At 37.6% G+C, this 25,951-nt stretch overlaps 1 protein-coding gene across 3 annotated transcripts in view; it reads right to left on the bottom strand.

Moving 5' to 3' along the window:
• UBR1 (ubiquitin protein ligase E3 component n-recognin 1) overlaps positions 1 to 25,951 on the bottom strand; it is a 177,901-nt gene that overhangs the window by 86,099 nt on the left and 65,851 nt on the right. For all 3 annotated transcript variants that reach the window (XR_008657797.2, XM_063639551.1, XM_055278900.2), the window contains 10 exons: positions 25,203 to 25,291; positions 22,885 to 22,983; positions 21,267 to 21,424; positions 14,889 to 14,988; positions 13,361 to 13,489; positions 9,432 to 9,612; positions 3,462 to 3,523; positions 3,064 to 3,174; positions 1,813 to 1,878; positions 1,459 to 1,560 (listed from right to left, as the gene is read on the bottom strand). Coding sequence is in view for 2 of the 3 variants with exons in the window: in XM_063639551.1 (XP_063495621.1) it covers positions 1,459 to 1,560; positions 1,813 to 1,878; positions 3,064 to 3,174; positions 3,462 to 3,523; positions 9,432 to 9,612; positions 13,361 to 13,489; positions 14,889 to 14,988; positions 21,267 to 21,424; positions 22,885 to 22,983; positions 25,203 to 25,291 (1,097 nt within the window). In the remaining variant the exon portion in view is untranslated. The remainder of the gene's footprint in view (positions 1 to 1,458; positions 1,561 to 1,812; positions 1,879 to 3,063; positions 3,175 to 3,461; positions 3,524 to 9,431; positions 9,613 to 13,360; positions 13,490 to 14,888; positions 14,989 to 21,266; positions 21,425 to 22,884; positions 22,984 to 25,202; positions 25,292 to 25,951) is intronic.

Here is a 25,951-nt window from a genome sequence, read left to right as displayed (position 1 = left end):
CACTTTGGAAGGCCGAGGCGGGCAGATCACGAGGTCAGGAATTCGAGACCAGCCTGGCCAACATGGTGAAACCCCGTCTCTACTAAAATACAAACATTAGCTGGGCATGGTGGTGCACGTCTATAATCCCAGCTACTTGGGGAGGATGAGGCAGGAGAATGGCTTGAACCCAGGAGGCGGAGGCTGCAGTGAGCTGATTGTGCCACTGCACTCCAGCCTGGGTGACAGAGCAAGACTCCATCTCAAAAAAATTAAATAAATAAATAAATAAATAAATTAGCCAGGCGTGGTGGCTCATCCCTCCCTGCAGACCCAGCTACTCAGGAAGCTGTGGCAAGAGAATCACTAGAATGGAAGGAGAAGGTTGCTCTGAGCCAAGATCGTGCCACAGCACTCCAGCCTGGGCGACAGAGTGAGACCCTGTCTCAAAAACAATTAATAAATAAATAAAATAAAATTTGTATATTACCTCTGAGACAACAAAGATAAAAAAGACCAATGTCATTATAGATGTACACACTGCAAGAGAGAGCTTAAATAGGACTTTTTTCTGAGAGCAATTTGACAATATGTATTAAGAGCCTTAAGAAAAACATGTTGTTGGCCAGGCACGGTGGCTCACCAGCACTTTGGGAGGCCAAGGTAGGCGGATGACCCGAGGTCAGAAGTTCGAGACCAGCCTGGTCAACGTGGAGACACCCTGTCTCTACTAAAAATACAAAATTAGCTGGGTATGGTGGTGCATGCCTGTAATCCCAGTTATTCAGGAGGCTGAGGCAAGAGAATCGCTTGAACCTAGGGCGGGCAGAGGTTGCAGTGAGCCGAGATTGCGCCATTGCACTCTAACCTGGGCAACAAGAGCAAAACGCCATCTCAAAAAAAAAAGGAAGAAAAACATGTTGTTTTATCCAACAAATCCACTTCTAAAAATGTGTCTTAACAAAATAGAGAAGTATTTAAATACTGAGCTACAAATGTTTATAAGACCAACCAACTAGAAAGACCTCTTCAGTAATAGACTTTAAAGTATAATGCATCATATAGTGCAATCCTACATAGTTATTAAAAATGATGATATAATTGTATACTTATTTCATGACAAGAAAAACTTTTCACAATATGTTGTTAAGCATAGGAAGCAGATTACAAAACAGCACATACACAATGATACAATTTTTGTTTTCAAAACAAGCAAGACACTAAAACTTTAAAAGTGATCATTTCTAGGAAGCAGTGTTTTTCATGTGATTTTTTTCTTTGTTAATCTACATATTCTAATTTTTCTAGATTAAAAAGATTATGTGTATATATGTGTGCCACATGTATACATGTCATTTCAGGAGGTATGGTTAAGAAATAACTTTTAAAATATAGCTAAATACGACTGAAATAAAATATGACTGAAATAGTAACAATATTTCCTTTAAAATTAATTCACATAATTTACAGGTGGTATACCTGGTCTTTTGTAGATATGGTCTTGTTAAAAGCCTCGGCAAGTTCATACCTCTGAAGTACCAGCAACAAGAACTTATTGGGATCCATTAAAGATGCACCAATCTGTGAAAGAAATCTAGCATCATATTTCTTGTCTATTATATGGAGAAACATTTTGTCTCATGTAGGACTGTCAAAAATTAAAAAGTAAGTTTGCAGAAGATAATGTAGTAGTCCCTTCTATTTCTATGTGTCATATTCAGTTTAACGGTGAGAGTATTTTAAGTTAAAAATTATTACATTATCTTCTCTTATTAGAAACAATTCAAGAAGGAAGATGAAGACACAAATATCAGAAACAATTTAAATAGGTACCTGAAGCATGATGATATCTTTATCATACATTTCTTCTCTGCACTTAACATCTTGGTAATAAAACACCTATAAAGTAATAGGTAGAATAAATCCCAAAAGAATTATTTTATTTCAAGCAAAATTCTCAAGAAAACCTATCCTTAAAACTTTCTCTAAGCTAGAAACCCCTAAAAATCCTTAGTGGCAAAAAATAAGTTGTAAATCCATGAATCATTTAAAGGGAATAGCGAGGACGAAGTGAAGACATACGGCATGAAATCACTCCAGTGTTAAAAATGTTCTATATTAGTTATTACTGTCATGTATAACAAGATAATTTATTTTCCCTAAGTTTAAAATACCTACTTCAATAAAAGTAAACCAATTTCTACACTCAATCATAATACCATTTTTTTCTTTTTTTTTTTAAATTTCATTTTAAGTTCCAGGATACATGTGCAAGACATGTAGGTTTGTTACAGAGGTAAACGCGTAATACCATTTTTCTTCCAAGTGCTAACTTTACAAGACCTATTTCTCTACCTTTTAAGAAATGCAAGGCCAGGCTCAGTGGCTCATGCCTGTAATCCCAGCACTTTGGGAGGTTGAGGTGAGCAGATCACCTGAGGTCAGGTGTTCAAGACCAGCCTGGCCAACATGGTAAAGCCCCATCTCTACTAAAAACACAAAAATTAGCCAGGAATAGTGGTGCATGTGTGTAGTCCCAGCTACTTGGGAGGCTGAGGCACGAAAATCACTTAAACCCCACAGGCAGAGGTTGCAGTGAGCTGAGATCACACCACCGCACTCCATAGCCTGGGCAATAGAGTGAGACTCTGTCTCAAAAAAAAAAAAAAGAAAAAGAAAAAGGAGAAAAAAAGAAAAGAAAAGCACTGCTCCATATTTACTCCAAAACAGAAGAAAAAATTACAAGGCGGCCTTCAATTAAGACAGATGGTGGGAAGACTAAAGGCCTCTAAGTAAGGTAATTCTCAGAAAAGAACTGTGTTAATGGGGAGGCCTCTGGTGGTACTACCGGCTTTCACCTAATTTATCACACAAGCATCCTAGTTTATAATTCAGATGGAATACACAGTGAACAGGATAGGAGAAATGTCTATATAGTTCCTAGAACTTTCATTTCTAAGAGTTTATACAAGAGAATAGTAACATACACTCAGTAACATCTAGGAACACGGGGTAAAATTATGTAAGAGAAAAAAATTAGAAAATGAACATATTCATAAATATGAATAATAGGCTTTGCTGTACCTGGCTAATAAGAGACAGTCCATTTCTTCGCCACATCTCAGCAACAACCTGGGCGACCAACACTAGACAACGTAAAGGATATTCCACTAGTACCTCTACTTGAAAGTCCTCCTGAAATAGAGTGAGGTCAATTTTATCATTTCTCACAGAGCTTAGATGTGTCTCCAAGTTATGCCACTACATATTCTTCAGTTTTCTCACGTGTAAAATGGAAGAGCTTGAAATAGATGACATCTAAGTCCCTGTGACTCAGATTACAATGTACTATAGGAAGATGTAAAATTACTAAATGGGAATTCCTCAGGTGGGTTTCTAAATATTATTTCCTTCTAGTCCATCAACCAAGAGGTATTCAGAAACAGAATATAAGCAAATCAACACTTAGTAGAATCACTTACAAAAGACACAAATTCATGTAGTCTTGAAACAGCACCCAGCCTGCTTAAACGTACATGAAGACCTAAAGTTAAAAAAACGAGAGAGAAAATGAGAAAACAAACCCAATTTGTTAACCAGTTAACTCATCAAGTTTAGAAACTTGTGCGATTTGATTTGGCTGGGCACGGTGGCTCACGCCTGTAATCTCAGCACGTTAGGAGGCCGAGGTGGGTGGATCATCTGAGGTCAGGAGTTCAAGATCAGCCTGGCCCACATGGTGAAAGCCCGTCTCTACAAAAATACAAAAATTAGCCGGGCCTGTAATCCTAGCTACTTGGGAGGCTGAGGCAGGAGAATCGCTTGAACCTGGGAGGCAGAAGTTGCAGTGAGCCGAGATCATGCCACTGCACTTCAGCCTGGGTGACAGAGTGAGACTCCGTCTTGGAAAAAAAAAAAAAAAAAAGAAACTTGTGTGAGTTAAATGTATGTTTACTGAGTTTAGAAGTGACACTCTAGAATGCAGACTGTTGATTTCTAATTTTGAAACACAATATTACTAACGTATTTAAAATCCTACACTGTGCAAGGTGTGCTCATACCTTATTTAAAAATAACAAACTGTCTCTCAAGATATCTTTATTCTGCCTTTAGCCATGTATCAAAAGAAATGAAAATTAATCTAAGTATTTTTAAAAAAACTTTTTATTTTTATTAAAAGGTACTTTTAATAAAATTTTTATTTTTATCAGAAAGGTACTTTTAATAAAATTTTTATTTTTATCAGAAAGGTACTTTTAATAAAATTTTTATTTTTATCAGAAAGGTACTTTTAATAAAATTTTTATTTTTATCAGAAAGGTACTTTTAATAAAATTTTTATTTTTATCAGAAAGGTACTTTTAATAAAATTTTTATTTTTATCAGAAAGGTACTTTTAATAAAATTTTTATTTTTATCAGAAAGGTACTTTTAATAAAATTTTTATTTTTATCAGAAAGGTACTTTTAATAAAATTTTTATTTTTATCAGAAAGGTACTTTTAATACAAATTTTTATTTTTATCAGAAAGGTACTTTTAATACAAATTTTTATTTTTATCAGAAAGGTACTTTTAATACAAATTTTTATTTTTATCAGAAAGGTACTTTTAATACAAATTTTTATTTTTATTAAAAAGGTACTTTTAATATAAATTTTTATTTTTATTAAAAAGGTACTTTTAACACAAATTTTTATTTTTATTAAAAGGTACTTTTAACACAAATTTTTATTTTTATTAAAAAGGTACTTTTAACAAAAATTTTTATTTTTATTAAAAAAGCTATTTTTAACAAAAATTTTTTTTATTACAAAAGCTATTTTAACAAAAATTTTTATTTTTATTAAAAAAGCTATTTTTAACAAAAAATTTTATTTTTATTAAAAAAGCTATTTTTAACAAAAATTTTTATTTTTATTAAAAAAGCTATTTTTAACAAAAATTTTTATTTTTATTAAAAAGGCATTTTTAATAAAAATAGAAGCAATATAAAATCACATGACGTCAATTATGCCATATACAAACATTAACTCAAAATGGATCAAAGACCTTAAACACAGGTTTAAATATAGGTGCTAAAACTAAAAAATAAAACTCATACAAGAAAATGTAGGGAAAAGCTTCATAACTTTAGATTTGACTCTTCCTATCCATGAGCATGGAATGTTCTTCCATTTCCATGCTCTTGTTTGTGTCCTCTTTTATTTCGTTGAGCAGTAGTTTGTATTTCTCCTTGAAGAGGTCCTTCACATCCCTTGTAAGTTGGATTCCTAGGTATTTTATTCTCTTTGAAGCAATTGTGAATGGGAGTTCACTCACTATTTGGCTCTGTTTGTCTGTTATTGGTGTATAAGAATGCTTGTGATTTTTGCACATTGATTTTGTATCCTGAGACTTTGCTGAAGTTGCCTATCAGCTTAAGGAGATTTTGGGCTGAGATGATGGGGTTTTATAAATATACAATCATGTCATCTGCAAACAGCGACACTTTGACTTCCTCTTTTCCTAATTGAATACCCTTTATTTCTTTCTCCTGCCTGATTGCCCTGGCCAGAACTTCCAACACAGCACTTGAATAGGAGTGGTGAGAGAAGGCATCCTTGTCTTGTGCCGGTTTTCAAAGGGAATGCTTCCAGTTTTTGTCCATTCAGTATGATATTGGCTGTGGCTTTGTCATAAATAGCTCTCATTATTTTGAGATATGTCCCATCAATACCTAATTTACTGAGAGTTTTTAGCATGAAGGGCTGTTGAATTTTGTCAAAGGCCTTTTCTGCATCTATTGAGATAATCATGTGGTTTTTGTCTTTGGTTCTGTTTATACGCTGGATTACATTTATTGATTTGCATACGTTGATTGTGAAAATGACCATGCTGCCCAAGGTAATTTATAGATTTAATGCCATCCCCATCAAGCTACCAAAGACTTTCTTCACAGAATTGGAGAAAACTACTTTAAAGTTCTTATGGAACCAAAAAAGAGCCCATATTGCCAAGACAATCCTAAGCCAAAAGAACAAAGCTGGAGGCATCACACTACCTGACTTCAAACTATACTACAAGGCTACAGTAACCAAAACAGCATGGTACTGGAACCAAAACAGAGATATAGACCAATGGGACAGAACAGAGCCCTCAGAAATGATACCACACATCTACAACCATCTGATCTTTGACAAACCTGACAAAAACAAGAAATGGGGAAAGGATTCCCTATTTAATAAATGGTGCTGGGAAAACTGGCTAGCCATATGTAGAAAGTTGAAACTGGATCCCTTCCTTACACCTTAAACAAAAATTAATTCAAGATGGATTAAAGACTTAAATGTTAGACCTAAAACCATAAAAACCCTAGAAGAAAACCTAGGCAATATCATTCAGGACATAGGCATGGGCAAGGACTTCATGTCTAAAACACCAAAAGCAATGGCAACAAAAGCCAAAATTGACAAATGGGATCTAACTAAACCAAAGAGCTTCTGCACAGCAAAAGAAACTACCTACCATCGGAGTGAACAGGCAACCTACAGAATGGGAGAAAACTTTTGCAATCTACTCATCTGACAAAGGGCTAATATCCAGAATCTACAAAGGACTCAAACAAATTTACAAGAAAAAAACAAACAACCCCATCGAAAAGCAGGCGAAGGATATGAACAGACACTTCTCAAAAGAAGACATTTATGCAGGCAACAGACACATGCAAAAATGCTCATCATCACTGGCCATCAGAGAAATGCAAATCAAAACCACAATGAGATACCATCTCACACCAGTTAGAATGGCCATCATTAAAAAGTCAGGAAGCAACAGGTGCTGGAGAGGATGTGGAGAAATAGGAACACTTTTACACTGTTGGTGGGACTGTAAACTGGTTCAACCATTGTGGAAGACAGTGTGGCGATTCCTCAAGGATCTAGAACTAGAAATACCATTTGACCCAGCCATCCCATTACTGGGTATATACCCAAAGGATTATAAATCATGCTGCTATAAAGACACATGCATGCAGCCATAAAAAATGATGAGTTCGTGTCCTTTGTAGGGACATGGATGAAACTGGAAAACATCATTCTCAGTAAACTATCGCAAGGACAAAAAACCAAACACCGCATGTTCTCACTCATAGGTGGGAATTGAACAATGAGAACTCATGGACACAGGAAGGGGAACATCACACTCCGGGGACTGTTGTGGGGTGGGGGGAGGGGGGAGGGACAGCATTAGGAGATACACCTAATGCTAAATGATGAGTTAATGGGTGCAGGAAATCAACATGGCACATGGATACATATGTAACAAAACTGCACATTGTGCACATGTACCCTAAAACCCTAAAGTATAATAAAAAAAAAAAAAAAAAAAAAAAAAAGACACATGCACACGTATGTTTACTGCGGCACTATTCACAATAGCAAAGACTTGGAACCAACCCAAATGTCCATCAATGATAGACTGGATTAAGAAAATGTGGCACATATACATCATGGAATACTATGCAGCCATAAAAAAGGATGAATTCATGTCCTTTGTAGGGACATGAATGAAGCTGGAAACCATCATTCTCAGCAAACTATTGCAGGGACAAAAAACCAAACACCGCATGTTCTCATTCATAGGTGGGAACTGAATAATGAGAACACCTGGACACAGAAAGGGGACCATCACACACCGGGGCCTGTCGTGGGGTTGGGGGAGGGACCCCCAATGTATAGGGACCCCCCTATACATTAAATGACGAGTTAATGGGTACAGCATACCAACATGGCACATGTATACATATGTAACAAACCTGCACATTGTGCACCTGTACCCTAGAACTTAAAGCATAATTAAAAAACAAAAAAACAAAAAAAAATTAGATTTGACAATGAGTTTTTTGGATATGACACCAAAAGCACAGGCAACAAAAGAAAAAAATAGATAAATTGGACTACAACAAAAACTCCTGTGTCTCAAATGAGACCATCAACAGGGAAAAAAGGCAACCCACAGAATGGGAGAAAATATTTGTAAATCACATATCTGATAAACACTTAATATCTAGAATTATATAAGTAACTCCAACTGAACAGCAAAAGTAAACCAGATTAAAAAATGGGCAGAGCAGTTGAATAGATAGCTCTCCAAAGAAGATATACAAATGGCCAATAAACATGTGAAAAGCTAATCAAAATCACTAATCACTAGGGACATGCAAATCAAAACCACAATGAGATACCACTTAATATCCATTAGAATGGTTATTATCTGGGGGGGAAAAAAGGAAAAATAGCAAGTGTTGGCAAGGTGTAGAGAAAATGGAATCCTAGTGCATGCTGGTGGGAATGTAAAATGGTACAGCCACTAAGGAAAACAATATGATGGTTCCTCAAAAAACTAAACATAGAATTCCCAAATGATGCAGCAATTCCACATTTGGGTATATACCCAAAAAACTGAAAGCAAGGACTTGAACAGATACTTCTACATCCATGTTCATAACAGCATTATTCATAACAGCCAAAGGTAGAAGTGTCCATCAATGGATAAATGGATGAACAAAATGTGGTATATCCATACAATGGAATATTATTCAGCCTTTAAAAAAAAGAGAATTCTGACATGTACTACAACATAAACCCGAGGACATTATGCTAGGTGATATAAGCCAGTCACAAAAGGACAAATACTGTATGAGTCAACTTATAACAGGTACCTAGAGTAGCCGAATTCATAGACACAGAGAGTGGTAGTTGCTAGCGGGTGTGGGGAGGAGGCAATGGGGAGGCATTGTTTAATAATAATAATTGTTTAATAAATTATTATTATATTCAGTTTTGGAAGTTTCATTTTTAGAAGATAAAAAGCTTTTGGAGAAGGATGGTGGTGATAGTTGTAGAAAATGTGAATATACTTAGTGCCACTGAACTGGACACTTAAAAATGGCTGAAATGATAAGCTTTATGTCATGTACATTTTCTTATTATTGAAAATAGAAATATATACACTTCAATAAAGCTATTTTTTAAAAACCCTGACAAATGAATGGCCAATTTACATGGAAATGCAAATGATTAAGGAGAATCTATGATTACTTCCTTTTAATGATAAAGAATGATACAGATAATACACTAGTGAAATAGGTCAGAGAGGAGGTTTAGAAATCAGCAACCAGATTTTATTATATTTAAATTTGGGTGGGAGATTAGTTACCATGTTAGTCCTTAAGTATATACTATAAGGATCCATAAGTAGACCCAGACAAAACAAAGCCCCGGTAAATAAGCATCTTTAAATAGATGTTCTGGTGACAGCTCCTTGAAGGACAGTGACAGCCCTTAACTGCAGTATCTGACCTGAGCATGTTTGTACATATTGAGCACAGAACAAAAATAGAAATGATTCTACTAAATGAATACCTAGAAACAAAGCTAATAGGTCTATGCAAAAAGAAAAAACAAACACTCACCAGCAAGGGTCCTAGAGAGTGGCAGATGTATGCTTACAAGATCCTCAGATACTCTGTAGGACTTTGTTTCCAAACTATGTCCACACAATTGTACTACTGTCTTGCTACTAGATATGAAACTAGTACTGCACCTCATCACAGCTTTGTGACATTCTTTATAAGCCACAAGTAACAGTTCTTCCTAAGAGGAAAATAAGAATACAAAAAGTTGACAAGTTTTCTACTTTAATACTTTTTTTTTTGAGACAGCCTGTCCTGTGGCCTAGGCTGGAGTACAGTGGCATAATCACAGCTTACTGCAGCCTCAACCTCCTGGGCTCAGTCACCTGAGGTGATTTTCCCACCTCAGCCTCCTGAGTAGCTGGGACTTCAGGCGCATGCCACCATGCCCAGTTTTTGTATTTTTTGTAGAGGCAGGGTCTCTGCATGTTGCCCAAGCTGGTTTTGAACTCCGGGGCTCAAGTGGTTCGCCTACCTTGACCTCCCAAAGTGCTAGCATTGTAGGTGTGGGCCACCATGCCTAGCATAACATGCATCATTCAATAAATATTTACTAAATATGAGTGGGAAATTGTTCTATGTATTACTAAGTCTACCTCCACAGGATCTGCAAACTTGTAGGAAACATAAGATATACCCATATATGCACTTATAATCAAAGTAAAAAATAAGTACCATGTAAATAGTATAAACTAATTGCTCTAAGAGGGAGAAAAAAAAAGAATCACAAAGAACTGGGAAGACACATTTGTGAAAGCAGCTTCTGATGGGCCCTAAAAGAATATGCAGAATTTAAGTATGGGGAAAGATAAGGAGAAGATGGCATTCTAAGCAGAGATATAGAATAAATAAAGACAAAAATAAGAGAAATACAACTCCTATTCAGGCAGTGGAGAATAAAGAGTAGATAAAATGAAAGAATTTATGGATGAAATTAACAAGCACTTGAACTGGAAATGTGCCTTGGCACAGGCATGTGAATACACTGATGGGGTCTGCAGTGTAATAATGTAGTCAACACACTGCTTCAGAAGAATTAATGTGGGTCATTGAAGATGGTAGATTAGAGAGGATAAAGTTAGTAGACAGAGAAACCAACAGGAAGATGACTATAAAGTAAAGTGATAAGGGTCTGAACTAGGGTGGGGCCATCACAACAAAAAAGAATGAACCCATAGAAAATAATTTAGGATTATAAAATATATTTGAGATAAGGAAGAATCAAATCTGGGTGAATATAGAAGGAAGAGAGAAGTTAAAGACCATTCTTTTAAGATAATGTTTCTAATTTAATCTTGAAAAAGGAACTCCAAGGTCAAACAGATGATTTGGAAACATTCCTCTCAGAAATCAGCATACTGACTAACTAAAGGGTTTTAGAAATTCAGTAGCGGCTGGGCGTGGTGGCTCATGCCTGCAATCCTAGCACTTTGGAAGGCCGAGGCGGGCATATCACAAGGTCAGGAGTTTGAGACCAGCCTGGCCAATACGGTGAAACCCCGTCTCTACTAAAAAACACAAAACAAATTAGCCGGGTGTGGTGGCGCACACCTGTAGTCCCAGCTACTCGGGAGGCTGAGGCAGGAGAATCGCTTGAATCCAGGAGGCGGAGGTGCAGTGAGCCAAGTTCGTGCCATTGCACTCCAGCCTGGGTGACAGAGCGAGACTCCATCTCAAAGGAAAAAAAAAAGAAAGAAATTCAGTAGCTTTAAAAGAAAAAAAAAAAAATCCTTTTTGTTTAACCTAACATTTCTGAATCTTATGTGAACCCAGAACATTTTTCCCTTCAAAACACCAGTTAATGTTGAACATACAGAAAACCAGCTCTGAGATTTCCCATATGGATGAATTTAATAGTAATGTCATTAATAAAACAAGGATAATCAAAATGAGAAAACGCAAGTTGGAAGTAGAAGGAAATGATGATAGGTCCATTTAAAATATTTTGAGTTTGAGGCCAGGTGTGGTGGCTCATGCCTATAATCCCAGCACTTCGGGAGGCCAAAGAAAATCACTTGAACTTAGGAGTTTGAGACTAGCCTGGGCAACACAGAGAAACCCTGTCTCTGCAAAAAATAAAAAAATCTTAAAAAAATTAGCTAGGTGTGGTGGCATGTGTCTGCAGTCTCAGCTACTTTGGAGGCTAAGGTGGGAGGACCATGTGAGGCCAGGAGGTCAAGGCTGCAGTGAGCCATGATAGCGCCACTATACTCCAGCCTGGGTGACAGAGTAAGACCTTATCTCTAACACACACACACACACACACACACACACACACACACACACACACGTGTAAGATCTAAACAGGAATGTCTGGCCCACAAACAGAAGTGACACTGTAGCTTAGGAGAGTCATCTCTATGAACTTTTAACTAAGTGGTAGAAATACAAGAGAAGAGAAAAGAATGTAAGATATACACACACACACTTACCATCAAAGTAAAAAAATTTTAAATACCATGTAAATGGGACAAGCTAATTGCCCTAAGACAGCAAAGAAAAGAATCACAAACAATTAGGAAGACATATTTGTGAAAACATATTTCTGTAAGAAAGAGAATATTGGGGAATGTCTCGTTTAGCAGGCAGAAGGCACCAGAAAAAAAGGTAATCATTGACTGAAACAGGTAATCGATAATAAATGTGTTAGGATAATGCATGTTTGTGAAAACCAGAGGGAAACAAAGTTTCAAGACGATTAAAGTACTCAAGAAAATACAATGCTACAGATAATTCAAGGAAGATGGAAACTAAGGAAAGACTTCTGAATTTGGTTATCAAATGGATACTCTGTGATTTTTTTCTAAATGCAGTTCTTGTCAATTGATAAGGGCAGAAGCCAGACTGTAAAGAAGTGTTAGGAGCTACAAGTGAAGATACTAAATGTAGATGACTTCAGAAGGTTTGGAAGAAGTCAAGATGAAACCTTCGCCTCATCACCTAACAATTGTGCATGCCCTCCACAAAAGTGAGGGAAGCGAAAAAATACGTGCTGTGCTTGCTGGACAGTATTTCCTGTGGTGAGTGTACTAAAAAGCTACAGTGCTAGATTAAAGTCTACTACATTTGTGGGTATGGCTGCCACTCTGAACCTATGACCAATTGCTGGTGGTGAAGCAGAAGAGATTATAGTTCACAGGGGTGCAAAGGCCAAGAAAGGAGGCTTTTATTATTGTTGTTTTTAAAAATAAGGGAGTCCTATGTGTTTACAGACAGTTGACTAAAAGTCCGGATAATTCAGGAAGCTAACTCCAGGAAAAAGTAATATAAGTCAGAACCAAGAGCCTAGGTAGAGGCATTAGACTTAGAAAGAGACAAAAAGGAAAAGACCAATAGTGAAGACACAGAAAAACTTAGTCACTGAATAGGTTATGGTAACAGACACAGAGAAAGCAGAGATGATGAGGGAATTTAACTTAGATAACGGCAATTTTCTCAGAAAATAAATAAATGAGGTCATCATTCTTAAAGGGAATCTAGGGTGGGATTACATATTTAAAGACGGTTATGGTCTAAAATTGCTGCTTAAGGAAATACATTAGTTCTATAGTTTGAAACTAACACATATAACAAAGCTCTTGAATGAATAATCTACCCCTCTCCATTCCTGGAATATTTAAAAGTCTAAGACGGTCCTAATTATATTATTATTAATATGCATTTTCCAGGGAATAAACATGTGTATAAATACATATATACACATATATAAACCCTGCTATTCCCCAAAATAAGCAAAACTACCACAGGGCACATTTTCTACTCAAGTATATACAGTTTCCCCCTAAATTTAAAAAGACAAATTCAAATATGTAAAAAGCTACTATAAATAATAAAAACTTTACATCAAGGAAACTGCAACATAAAACTATACTATTAATAATTACTAAGAACTTAAAAAGGCACTGATCCTACTAACAAATTTTACTTACATCACAAGCACACCACTCTTGGAACATGAGTAAAATATTCTTCAATTGCATCTGTATAGCAATGGCAGCCTCCCAATCAGGATCCACTTCAATGTGTTGCCCAACCTGTCTTCGGATTTCTTCCATTCCCTGCAATTAAAAGTTGGTCAACATATACCTATCTGAGCCCTCTCTCTTTGCCCTGCTCTTCACAAAATATAAAACTGTCAGGATTCATAACATTTTAACACGGTTGTTACACTGGGTCAGAATGCATGGGCTCAATTCCCAGCTCTCAGGTATATGCTCAGGGTTAGAACATTAACCACAAAGCCCAGCTCTGTCTGGTATTTCTAGCTGTGTGACCCTGGGCAAATTATTTCTAAGCTTGGTTACTAAATGGATCCTTTGAGATTTTTTTCTAAACGCAGTTCTTGTCAATTGATAAGGGCATAAGTCAGACTCTAAAGAATTATTAGAAGCTAACAAGTGAAGATACTAAATGTAGATGAATTCAGAGGATTTAGGAGATGTCAAGTGAAAACAAGCACCTTAACCTCATCACCCAGCAACTGTGCATGCTTTCCATAAGGATGAGGGAGCCGAAAAAATATGTGTTGTGCTTGCTGCACATGCAAGTAACCCTTACATGTAAAGGGAGAGTATTAATAGTAACTACTTAATAAGATTGCTATAAGGCTCAAAAGAGATCATGCATGAAAAGTGCTTACTACACATTTATCACATGGTAAGTATTCAGCAAACATTAACAGAAGTAGCAATAGTAGGCCGGGCGTGGCAGCTCACATTTGTAATCCCAGCACTTTGGGAGGTCAAGAGATCAAGACCATCCTGGCCAACATGGTAAAACCCCGCCTCTACTAAAACTGCAAAAATTAGCTGGGTGTGGTGGCGCATGCCTGTAATCCCAGCTACTTGGGAGGCTGAGGCAGGAGAATCGCTTGAACCCGGGAGGCGGAGGTTGCAGTGAGCCGAGATCGCACCACTGCACTCCAGCCTGGCAACAGAGGGAGACTCTGTCTTCGGAAAAAAAAAAAAAAAAAAGTAGCAATAGTAAACTAAGGTATATAAAAGGATCTATCAAAACAGGATGAGTGGCCGGGCGCGGTGGCTCACGCCTGTAATCCCAGCACTTTGGGAGGCTGAGGCGGGCGGATCACGACGTCAGGAGATCGAGACCATGGTGAAACCCCATCTCTACTAAAAATACAAAAAAAATTAGCTGGGCGCAGTGGCGGGCACCTGTAGTCCCAGCTACTCAGGAGGCTGAGGCGGGAGAATGGCGTGAACCTCGGAGGCGGAGCTTGTAGTGAGCCGAGATTGTGCCACTGCACTCCAGCCTGGGCGACAGAGCGAGACTCCATCTCAAAAAAAAAAAAACAGGATGAGTGAGTCAATGTTTAAATCTTGTTTCTACTTTGCTAGATAAATTCTTTCTTGTATTAAAACCAAAATCTGCTTTAAAAAGACTGCGGTTCAATTTTTAAAAATAAATTTCTCTTACTGATGTACAGAAAAATGATCATACCTGCATACAGGTAAGAATCTTCAAAAAAGATCGAAAACCTTCAAGGAACTGCATTCTTAATCTTTCTGTCCATATTGTGGGTTTGCTGATCAGGATATACCTATCGTTTCAAGAAAGAAAGAAATATTTCACTTCTCTATTTTGAGATAATTTTAAGGTTCTCAGGGTTATAGACAATGTTGATTTATAAAAATTATGGATTGTAATTTCTCACAATAATTAGAAGCTCTGAGTAGAGCTAGAATTATTTATTCTGCCTTATTTTAAATACAACCAGTAAAACAAGAATGCTCTAGAAGAGGCAGATATCAAGCTAAACCTGACTTCACACACTATATTCTCAGAGGTTAGTCTGATTAAGTGAACCTAGAACAGACCAAGCCTGCCACAGCTAACTCTGGACAACCACAGTACAGATTCCCTAGAACTGTTCACACCCATCAGCCAAAGGGCCAGCTGAAATTCTTTCAGCCTCAGGAGATTTGGAACAGATTTTCTACCTCCAGTTTTTCATAACCCAGAACTTGGAAGGAAGAAGGATGTAAGCACCTGTCATCTTGACTTGCACATCAGGATGTACTAGTTTCAAGAGATAAACTCATTTTAGCCTATAATTTGTATGATTAATATTTCTTTTGGCTGTAAAGACAATGACTGGTTTCATATACAATGGGAACAACGTTTATCATGAAATGAGTTATCAGGAAGTAATTATTAACAAGTATAAAACACTATTTTGTACTTGACCAATGAGAATAAATTCCTGTTATATTGCAGGTATTGGGAACATAAACATGGACACACCTGTCCTGAAGTTCATAGTATAGTGGGAAAAACAGATACATACAGTAGACAGAAATTCAATGTTAAACACTAAAATAATGTATAAAAGAAGTAATGTATGGCTCATGCCTGTAATCCCAGCACTTTAGGAGGCTGAGGCAGGCAGATCACGAGGTCAGGAGATTGAGACCACCCTGGCTAACACGGTGAAACCCCATCTCTACTAAAAATACAAAAAATTAGCTGGGCGTGGTGGCGGGCGCCTGTAGTCCCAGCTACTCGGAAGGCTGAAGCAGGAGAACAGTGTGAACCCAGGAGGCAGAGCTTGCAGTGAGCTGAGATCACGACACTGCACTCCAGCCTGGGCGACAGAACGACACACACAAAAAAGAAGTAATGTAGGTACATAAAGACAAAGCAACAAAGAAAATACATTTTTTTTGAACTGTAAAGATAGGATTGTGGTTTAATTTTTCTCACTCTTTAGATACCCATTAACATGCAGATGTACATTAGAAATACAATCATCAAAGAAACTTATCAAAGGTTTAATTCAAATGCACTAATTACCATCTAAATCTTTCTTTTAAAGTAAAAGATAAAAAAGATTAAAGTTTAAAATCTGTCACACTGAACAAATGGCATTCATGTTTCGTTGCTTTCTAGAGCACTACTACTCAAAATGTGGTCCACTAACCAGCAGCACCAGCCTCACCTGGGTGCTCTTTAGAGATGCAACATCTTGGGCTCTAATCAGATCTGCTGAATAAGAAGCACCCCTGCCCCCATTTCTTTTAAAACTTGGCCTTACTGTGTTGCCCAGGTTGGAGTGCAGTGGTGCAATCATAGCTCACCACAATTTCAAACTCTCGGGCTCAAGTAATCCTCCCGCCTCAGCCTCCTCAGTAGGTAAGACTACAGGCACGTGCCACCAAAGTGGCTAATTTTATTTTTTGTAGAGACAAAGTCTCACCATGTTGCCCAGGCTGGTTGCAACGTCCTGGCCTCAAGCAATCCTCCTGCCTCAGCCTTCCAAAGCACATGAGCCAACACAATCAGCCCCAGAATCTGAATTTAAGGAAGCTCCCCAGATGATAGGCTTCTGCACAGCAAAGGAAACTATCAACAGAGTGAAGAGACAACCAACAGAATGGGAGAAAATTTTTGCAAACTATGCATCTGACAAAGGCCTAATAGCCAGCATCTATAGGGAACATAAATAAATTTACAAAAAAAAAAAATTAGTAAGTGAGGCTGGGTGCAGTGGCTCACACCTGTAATCCCAGCATTTTGGGAGGCCAAAGTGGGCAGATTGCCTGAGCTCAGGAGTTCAAGACCACCCTGGGCAACACGGTAAAACCCTGTCTCCACTAAAATATCTCCACTAAATTACGAAAAATTAGCCAGGCATGATAGCATGTGCCTGTAGCCCCAGCTACTCAGGAGGCTGAGGCAGGAGAATCACTTGAACCAGGAGACTGAGGTTGCAGTGAGCCAAGATAGCGCTACTGCATTCCAGCCTGGGCGACAGAGCCAGACTCCATCTCAAAAAAAAAAAAAAAAAAAAAGCGGGTCGGGGGAGCAAAGGATAGGAACAGAACAGACACTTTTCAAAAGAAGACATACATGCTGCCAATAATCACATGAAATAAAGCTCAACATCACTGATCATTGGAGAAATGCAAATCAAAACCACAATGAGATACTATCTCACACCAGTCACAATGGCTACTATTAAAAAGTAAAAAGTCACAGATGCTGGGGAGGTTGCAGGGAAAAATAAATGCTCACACACTGTTGGTAGGAGCATAAATTAATTCAAGCATTATGGAAGACAGTGTGACAATTCCTTGAAGACCTAAAAACAGAAATATCATTCAACCCGGCAATTTCATTACTGGGTATTCACCCAAAGGAATATAAATTGTTCTATTATAAAGACACATGCACACATACATTCATTGCAGCATTCACAATAGCAAAGACTTGGAATCAACCTAAATGCCCATCAGTGATAGACTGGATAAAGAAAATTTGGTACATATATACCATGGAATACTATGCAGCCAGAAAAAGAATGAGACCACGTCTTTTCTGGGAAGGTGGATGGAGCTGGAGGCCATTATCCTTAACAAACTAACGCAGAAACAGAAAACCAAATACTGCATGTTCTCACTTACAAGTGGGAACTAAATGATGAAAACACATGGACACATAGAGGGGAACAATACACACTGGGGTCTATCAGGGGATTGAGGTTGGGAGGAGGGAGAGGATCAGGAAAAATAGCTAATGGGTACGAGGCTTAATACTTGGGTGACAAAATAATCTTAACAACAAACCCCCATGACACAAGTTTACCTGTGTAACAAGCCTGCATATGTACCCTGAACTCAAAATAAAAGTTAAATAAAAATTTAAAAAGCAGCTCCCCAGATGATTTGCATTCACATTAAAATCTGAGAAGCACTGATCTAGAAGAGAATTTACATTTTTGGTTTCTACCAATCTCACATAGCTAATGAGTGACCTCTATAGATGACTTACCAAGTAAAGAACACATAAGGGATTGGAACAAACAAAAGGGTAAGGAAGGGAAGGAAAAGAAGTCTGTAGATAAAAATAGGTGGCAAAAGCAATGGGAAAAGAGGGAGAAAATTGTAGACAGGGTGAGACAGTAAGGGAGTGATTTGGTTTGAGAGTGTGCTACGCTTTCTGGAAATGGAACAAAGGAACAGGTTGGAGTAATAAAAGAATAATATTTTTCCTCAATAGCACCAAGGTTCAACTGCATCTCTTTTCTAAGTTGCATTTCCACAATAAATTAGCAACTGAGAAACGAAGTACCCCATGAGATACCTCCCAAAGAGCAAGTGACAAAACTAAAGTAATAGACATAAATTTTTTAGAATAAGAGAGGTAGCAATCCCTCCCTTCTATGTTTTACTAGGTAGATCTCAGTTGGAGTACTGTGTTCATTTCTTGGCACATAAATGGTATACATGCACCTGGAACAGGTTCAGTAGAGAAGGACAATGATTTAGAAGGAATTTTAACCAACATGAAATGTGACCAGTTAAAGAAATAAATGCAACTCAATGTAGAAAATACCTGGCAGATACAACTGCTGCCTTTAAATACTTCTTCAAGTTAAATGAGAATTGAAGTTGTTCTGGATGGACAAAGAGAGAACTAGAACCAGAAAATGAAAGCTACAAAAAAAGACAAGAGTTCAATATACAATAGGAAACTTTCTAATAGTTGGAAGAAGCTATTCAAAGTTGGAATGTGCTGCTTTGAGAGAATGAAAATTTCCTAAGGCAGGCTGAACAGAGTACCTACCAGTACCAACAAACTTATTTCATGCTGAGGTACAGTCAGATAAACATAAAGCTAAACTATGAAGACCTACAAATTCTGACAGAATTTAGACTTTATCCTGGAAAGAAAATATATTAAATGTGGTGATTGCTAACTAATTTAAAAACAAGGTTTCAGGGGAAATTAGTAAATAAATATGTAGGGAAAGAGTAAGATGTGACTACAGAATTTCTACAATTAGAGACTGAGAAAGCAATGAACACGAATTATTTGCTAAATAAAGAGTTTTAGTGATTGGTGTGTTAGGCCAGGTTTCAGAGTAGATTTTGTGTTTCTGTTTATGTATCCTGTGAGGCTATATGACATAGAGAAAGGAACATGAGTTTTACAAATAAACGGTGTTTATAATCAAATCTCAGTTCCGCCACTTACTAGATTTGTGACCTGAGGCAAATATTTACAATTTACAAAGTAAGATTATATCAAGTACCTTCTAAGAATGGTCCAAGAATATAATCAGGTAAGATAAGCAAAGCTCCTTGGCACATAGCAGTTACTAATAAATCTCACAAGATTCTTATGAGAGTGAATTACACAGTACCTGCAGAACAGGTGTTAATTTTCCCTTCCCATGGTCACTGGAGATATCTATATTCAGGTTGGGATACAGGGGAGGAACTGTAAGCATCAGAAGATTTAAAGTTGCCTTCCAAACCAGACACCTTAAAGTTCTACTATAAGGGTAGGTATTTAGGGATGTGCTGGCTCTAAATTATTCACCGTAGAGATTAGCTATAGTCAGAGACTCATAAAATATGATAAAACAAGTGATTATGTACCACTTAACTGGGTATAAAAATAACTCAGTTATAATACTTCACAGAAATGATACCCACGGTAGAGAGATTTTTTTTCTATATTCACTGACCTAACAATAACTTTAAGTACTGCCATTAGGAGTTTTTGTTTTGTACAACGTGTAATTTTTGCATAATTTGGCTGAGAAACAAATTTCAATTACAATGGCCATATATTGATTCACTACTGAATTTACCTACCACCTCCACTTATACTGAAGATAAAACATAATAATTTACTAAACTTTATTTTTTTAGAGATAGGATCCCGCTTTGTTGCCCAGGCTGGAGTACAGTGGCATGATCACAGTTTACTGTAACCTCAAACCCCTGGGCTCAAGTGATCCTCTCACCTCTGCATCCTGAATAGCTAGGAATACGGGCTTGCACTGCTGTACTTGGCTAATTTTTATTTTTATTTTTGTAGAAACAAGGTCTCGCTATGTTGTCCAGGCTGGTCTGATACAGACGCAATTTTTTTTTTTTTTTTTTTTTTTTTTTTGAGATGGAGTCTCACTCTGTTGCCAGGCTGGAGTGCAGTGGCACAATCTCGGCTCACTACAACCTCCATCTCCTGCGTTCAAGCAATTCTTCTGCCTCAGCCTCCCGGCAATTTTTTAAAAATGGAGTATTTTCAATCTGTGGTTGGTTGAACCCACAGATGTGGAACCTACAGACACGGAGGATCAACTGTATAGCAAAAAGGGAGTTAAAAAAATGTTAACAGCCAGCCACAGTAGCTCATGACTGTAATTCCAACACTATGGGAGGCCAAAGCAGAAGGAATGTTTGAGCCCAGGAGTTCGAAGTCAGCCTGGGCAACAAAAAGTGAGACTCCGTCTCTACAAAACAATAAAAAATTTGCCAGGCATGATGGCACGTGCCTGTGGTCCCAGCTACATGGGAAGCTGAGGCAGGAGGATCACTGGAGCCCAGGAGTTCGAGGCTTCAGTGAGCCATGTTTGCATCACTGCACTCCAGCTTGGGCAACACAGTGAGACCCTGTCTCAAAAAAGAAAAAAAAAAAAAAAGAAAAAGAAAGAAATTAACATCAATAGATTATCTGAAACTATGCATAAAGAGACTATATAGGAAGGACAGAACCAAAGTGTGTGAGTGGAAGTGAGTGAAAAGTATGGTAATTACAATGGCAATGCATTTGGTGACCCCAGGAGATCCCAAGTTCCTGTAACAGGCCTCTCCTCAATACCTTCTTTATTAACCAGGTTTTACAACTCAATAAGAAGCCTTCACTGAAGACATTTATTAACGCAAGGCAGTAACAGTTCTTTGTACTTGCCATCATTATAAAGAGAATTCTGGATAACCAAAATGATCACAGGATTACTTACAAGACAGAGCAAATAAGCACACTGAGTTTAACAGGTGCCCTTACCTTTTGACTTGAACAACTTACTTTAGGTCACATATTACTGCATATACTCTTCCCAATTTGTCCTGGCTATAACCCTGGAAGTTGAATTTATTGTTCCTGTCCAAGTACTCAGGTAAAACTTCTAGCAGAGTTTCAGTAATGACAGAGATAACATTCTGCTCTTCAATAAGATGTCGAGCCTGCGGAATATTTCAAGAATATTTTCTTTAGCATTAACTCATTGTGGTATGGACTTAATTTATTCATTCATTTGATTAGTCAGTATGTCATTTTTAATAAATGTTTGTTATTGAATGTTAAACATAGTCCTTAGTTTCACTGAATAGCAACTACTAAGAAGTTATTTTCTAAAAGAAAAAATTCCCTACTCCTCAGTAACTAGACAACACCTATCTGGATACCCCAAGCCCATTAGACAGGTTATTTAGATAAATGTTTATCATCAGTAATCACACAATGAAGCTGGGTGTGGTGGCTCATGCCTGTAATCCCAGGACTTTGGGAGGCTGAGGCAGGCGGATCACCTGAATTCAGGAGTTCGAGACTACCCTGGTCAACATGGCAAAACCCCGTCTCCACAAAAAATACAAAAATTAGCCAGCTGTGGTGGCGATGCCTGCAATCTCAGCTATTCAGGAGGCTGAGGCAGGAGAATCACTTGAACCAGGAGGCGGAGGTTGCAGTGAGCCGAGATTGTGCTACTACACTCCAGCCTGAGTGACAGAGCGAGACTTCATCTCAAAAAAAAAAAAAAATCACACAATGAGCAAGTACAACAAAGATATACTTCATGACTTCTAGCACACTACGATCTATTCTGAAATCTCCTCCTTACCCCAATCTAAATTCTCCTCTCCATCCTTTTGAAAAGGTAAAGTAGAAACAATTAACCAAGTTTGGATAACTATCTAATTCCAAACAAGAAAAGAAGCAGGGCTGGGCGCGGTGGCTCACACTTGTAATCCCAGCACTTTGGGAAGCTAAGGCGGGCAGACCACCTGAGGTCAGGAGTTTGAGACCAGTCTGGCCGACATGGTGAAACCCCGTCTCTACTAAAAATACAAAAATTAACCAGGAGTGGTGGTGCATGCCCGTAATCCCAGCTACTTGGGTGGCTGAGGCATGAGAATCGCTTGAACCCGGGAGGCGGAGGCTGCAGTGAGCCGAGGTCGTCCCATTGCATTCTAGCCAGGGCAACCCAGAAAGACTCTGTCTCAAAAAACAAAAAACAAAGAAAAGAAGTGGTATACAAAGGAAGCAGAATCTTTCACTCTCCTCCCAGGCCTATGTAGCACCATCTCTCCCAAATGCTTGACAGGCACACCCTCCCACTTCTTAGTTTTATTCTATCTGCCTACAAACAATAACTTAAAAATAAAATATTTTTGGTATTGAAAAGGCAGCGTTCGTAAGTTACTCTACAAAGTAAGAAACCAGCTCTAGGTGTCATCTGCATTGATGAGGACATCTGAACCAAGGCAGCGCCTAGTTAATTAGTCCTTGGGTAGCACTAAAGTATTCACATAGCCCAACTTAGTGATTCTAACATTGTTCTAATTTCATTCAACATTAAGTGGAATTCTTGCAAAGCAAAACAAGTTTTACTTAGAAAGACTGAAAAGGAATAATCAATACATACCAGAGTAGGAACAGTAAACATCTGAACTGAAAGTGCAGTTATAGAGATACTTCTGTCATGATCATCACTGATATATTCTTTCTGCAGTTGTTTATAATACTGAAATATATAAGTAGAGAATCAATTATAAATCACTACTAAAGACCTTTAAAAAATCCCAATTTTAATAACTGCTGCAGGTTTGTTTCTATCTATAAAATGTCAAGTAATATAATTCCTATTTATTAAAGCAAGATATTATGATCAGCAAAAATATCTTAGAAGGAGAATAACAAACAACAAATCAAGTAAAAATTCACCTACTCAATTTAGCAGAGATAGAAGTGGAAACTATTAAAACATACACACAGGTTAAAAAACAAACAAACAAACAAAAAAAACAAACAGAGGACTGCAATGGTATAGTGTATCCTTTCTCCAAACAGAATCTGGGGCAATCTTTAGCAGCTTTCACTCTAATGGTATTGGGCAGGGAATATATTCAAAGTATTTAACAACTGATATGACCCAGAAAAACCAACCAATCAGATTGAATCCAGCCTTAAACAGAATGGATGCTGGCTGCAAATAACTTCTTTCCCATACTGGTACATAACAGCTGCAAAACAACCCTGATATACTGGGAGAACAAAAATAGGAATATACTCAGTCACATAATAGGCATCCATTATGTGTAAGGCACAAAGTTGGTTACTTAACCTATTTACCTACTTTAAGTTAGATACTTTACCCTCCAGAATTCCTACAAAGTTTAAGGGGTAACCATGGTGTACAAAAAAAATCATCTAAGTAGGGAGATTAGCTTTTGTATAAGAAAACAAAATTTCATTTCAGATCACACATATGGTCCAATATTCTATATCTAAAGAGTTTTAGAAGAGAACATCTTGAGTTGCCATCACTGCTGAAGGATAAGACATACAACAAATGTCTTAGTTCCTTTTAAGTCTGCATATACAATCCAGGGAATGCAGGTATCTTATCCCACGGTGTCATTTGCCTACAACAATCATTATTTCTTTCTCTGCTTCCAATTCCATCTTGGGTCCTATATCTATCTTAAGTCTTACAGAACTGACTGCAATTCAAAATCAGACGAAATCAACAAGTATGATTGGATACCTTTACATAAGGTAAAATAAAAGATTCAAAGGAGTCCTTCATCTTTATAACCTTGCAATCTAATTTGGTAGATAGACAAAAAGATACAGTAAGATAAGAGATATATGATAGATTAATAAAACATTAAAAAGCTGTAAATTTTAGCCTTACATTTTAGCTTCCAACAACTAAGTAGAACTCTTGGCCACCTAATTCCTGCCCCCCACTTTAGCATACACATCTGTTCTTCTTTCCTGCTATCCTTTTCAATTAGTCACCTCTATTCTTATTGTAATTTTACTAACAGGCAAATAAATGATTAGGAAGATTGAATGCCTATGTGAATGTGATAACCTCCCTTTGCTCTGGGTCAGTAGGTCATTTTCCACCTATCTCTTCTCTAAGAATGCTGTTTCTATACTAGCAAATGACATTTGTGAAAATATTTATATAATGTATGAGAAGGAACTTTTTTTTGTTTTGAGATGGGAGTCTTGCTCTGTTGCCCAGACTACAGTGCAGTGGCGCGATCTTGGCTCACTGCAACCTCCACCTCGCAGGTTCAAGTGATTTTCCTGCCTCAGCCTCCTGAGTAGCTGGGACTACAGGCACCTGCCACCATGCCCCGTTAATTTTTGTATTTGTAGTAGAGATGGGGTTTCACCATGTTGGTCAGGCTGGTCTCGAGCTCCTGACTTCAAATGATCCACCCACCTCAGCCTCCCAAAGTGCTGGGATTACAGGCGTGAGCCAACCCGCAGGGCCAAGAACAAACTTTTGAGAAAGAAATAAATCTTAACATTTAATTTTGGATTCATAATTATCCCTGTTTCTATTAATTCATTTATAAAAACTGCCTATTTCTATTTGATATCTAATTTATAAATAATTACCTGGCCGGGCACGGTGGCTTACACCTGTGGTCCCAGCACTTTGGGAGGTCGAGGCGGGCGGATCACGAGGTCAGGAGATCGAGACCATCCTGGCTAACACAGTGAAACCCCGTCTCTACTAAAAATACAAAAAATTAGCCAGGCAAGGTGGCGGGCGCCTGTAGTCCCAGCTACTCGGGAGGCTGAGGCAGGAGAATGGCGTGAACCCCGGGGGGCAGAGCCTGCAGTGAGCCAAGATCGCGCCACTGCACTCCAGCCTGGGCGACAGCGATACTCTGTCTCAAAAAAATAAAAAAAATAATAAATAAATAAATAAATAATTACCTTCACAAATTCCATAGCAAAGAGTTTTTTGTATTCCATCTCCATAAAAAAACTGCTGAAGATCAATTCATGAAGGATCTTACGGGCACCTATAGATTATTTTGGGGAGGGTGGCGGAATGAGGAGAATCACCAAGGCAAAAACCAAAAACATTCCGGCTATTAGAGTGGCAGAATATTATAAAATTATTTCATATGCAAACAGACCTCAAATAGTATTTATTGTATTAATATTTAATAACTGGAATTTAAAATACACACATATATTGCCTTTTCCCTCTTTATCTGCACCCCTCCCACCATTTCATCTTATACTTCAATTTATTCTCTTCCAACCTTTTCATTCTTTTTCTATTTCACTCAAAAGTACTCTTACTCTGTACTTTTCCTTCTCCATGCTTTTAGCCTTTCTCTTGACTTTTACATTTTGTTCTTCATTTAGATTTTTACAATGAAAGCAGCATCTTTTTTGACACTCAGTAATGGCACTACTACCTGAATATATAGATACATGTATAGATACATACATATATACTCTTTTTGACTGGCTCTCACTAAATGAAAAGACTCTATAATTAAAAGACAACATCCCTGGGTTTTAACACCAAAGAATATATACTGAAGGGTTAAACTTTATATTCACATGTAATATCTTATCAATCAAGATTACAGATTTAATAACTAATTTAATAAACAAAAGATATTACAGCTCCACTTTAAGGTCATAATCTTCCTTTGCTTCCTGACAAA

The sequence above is a fragment of the Symphalangus syndactylus genome, chromosome 5 (genome assembly GCF_028878055.3).
Source record: "Symphalangus syndactylus isolate Jambi chromosome 5, NHGRI_mSymSyn1-v2.1_pri, whole genome shotgun sequence".
Taxonomy (NCBI): domain Eukaryota; kingdom Metazoa; phylum Chordata; class Mammalia; order Primates; family Hylobatidae; genus Symphalangus; species Symphalangus syndactylus.
The sequence above is the reverse complement of the archived record's forward strand: the minus strand, read 5'-3'. Positions and strand labels throughout refer to the sequence as shown.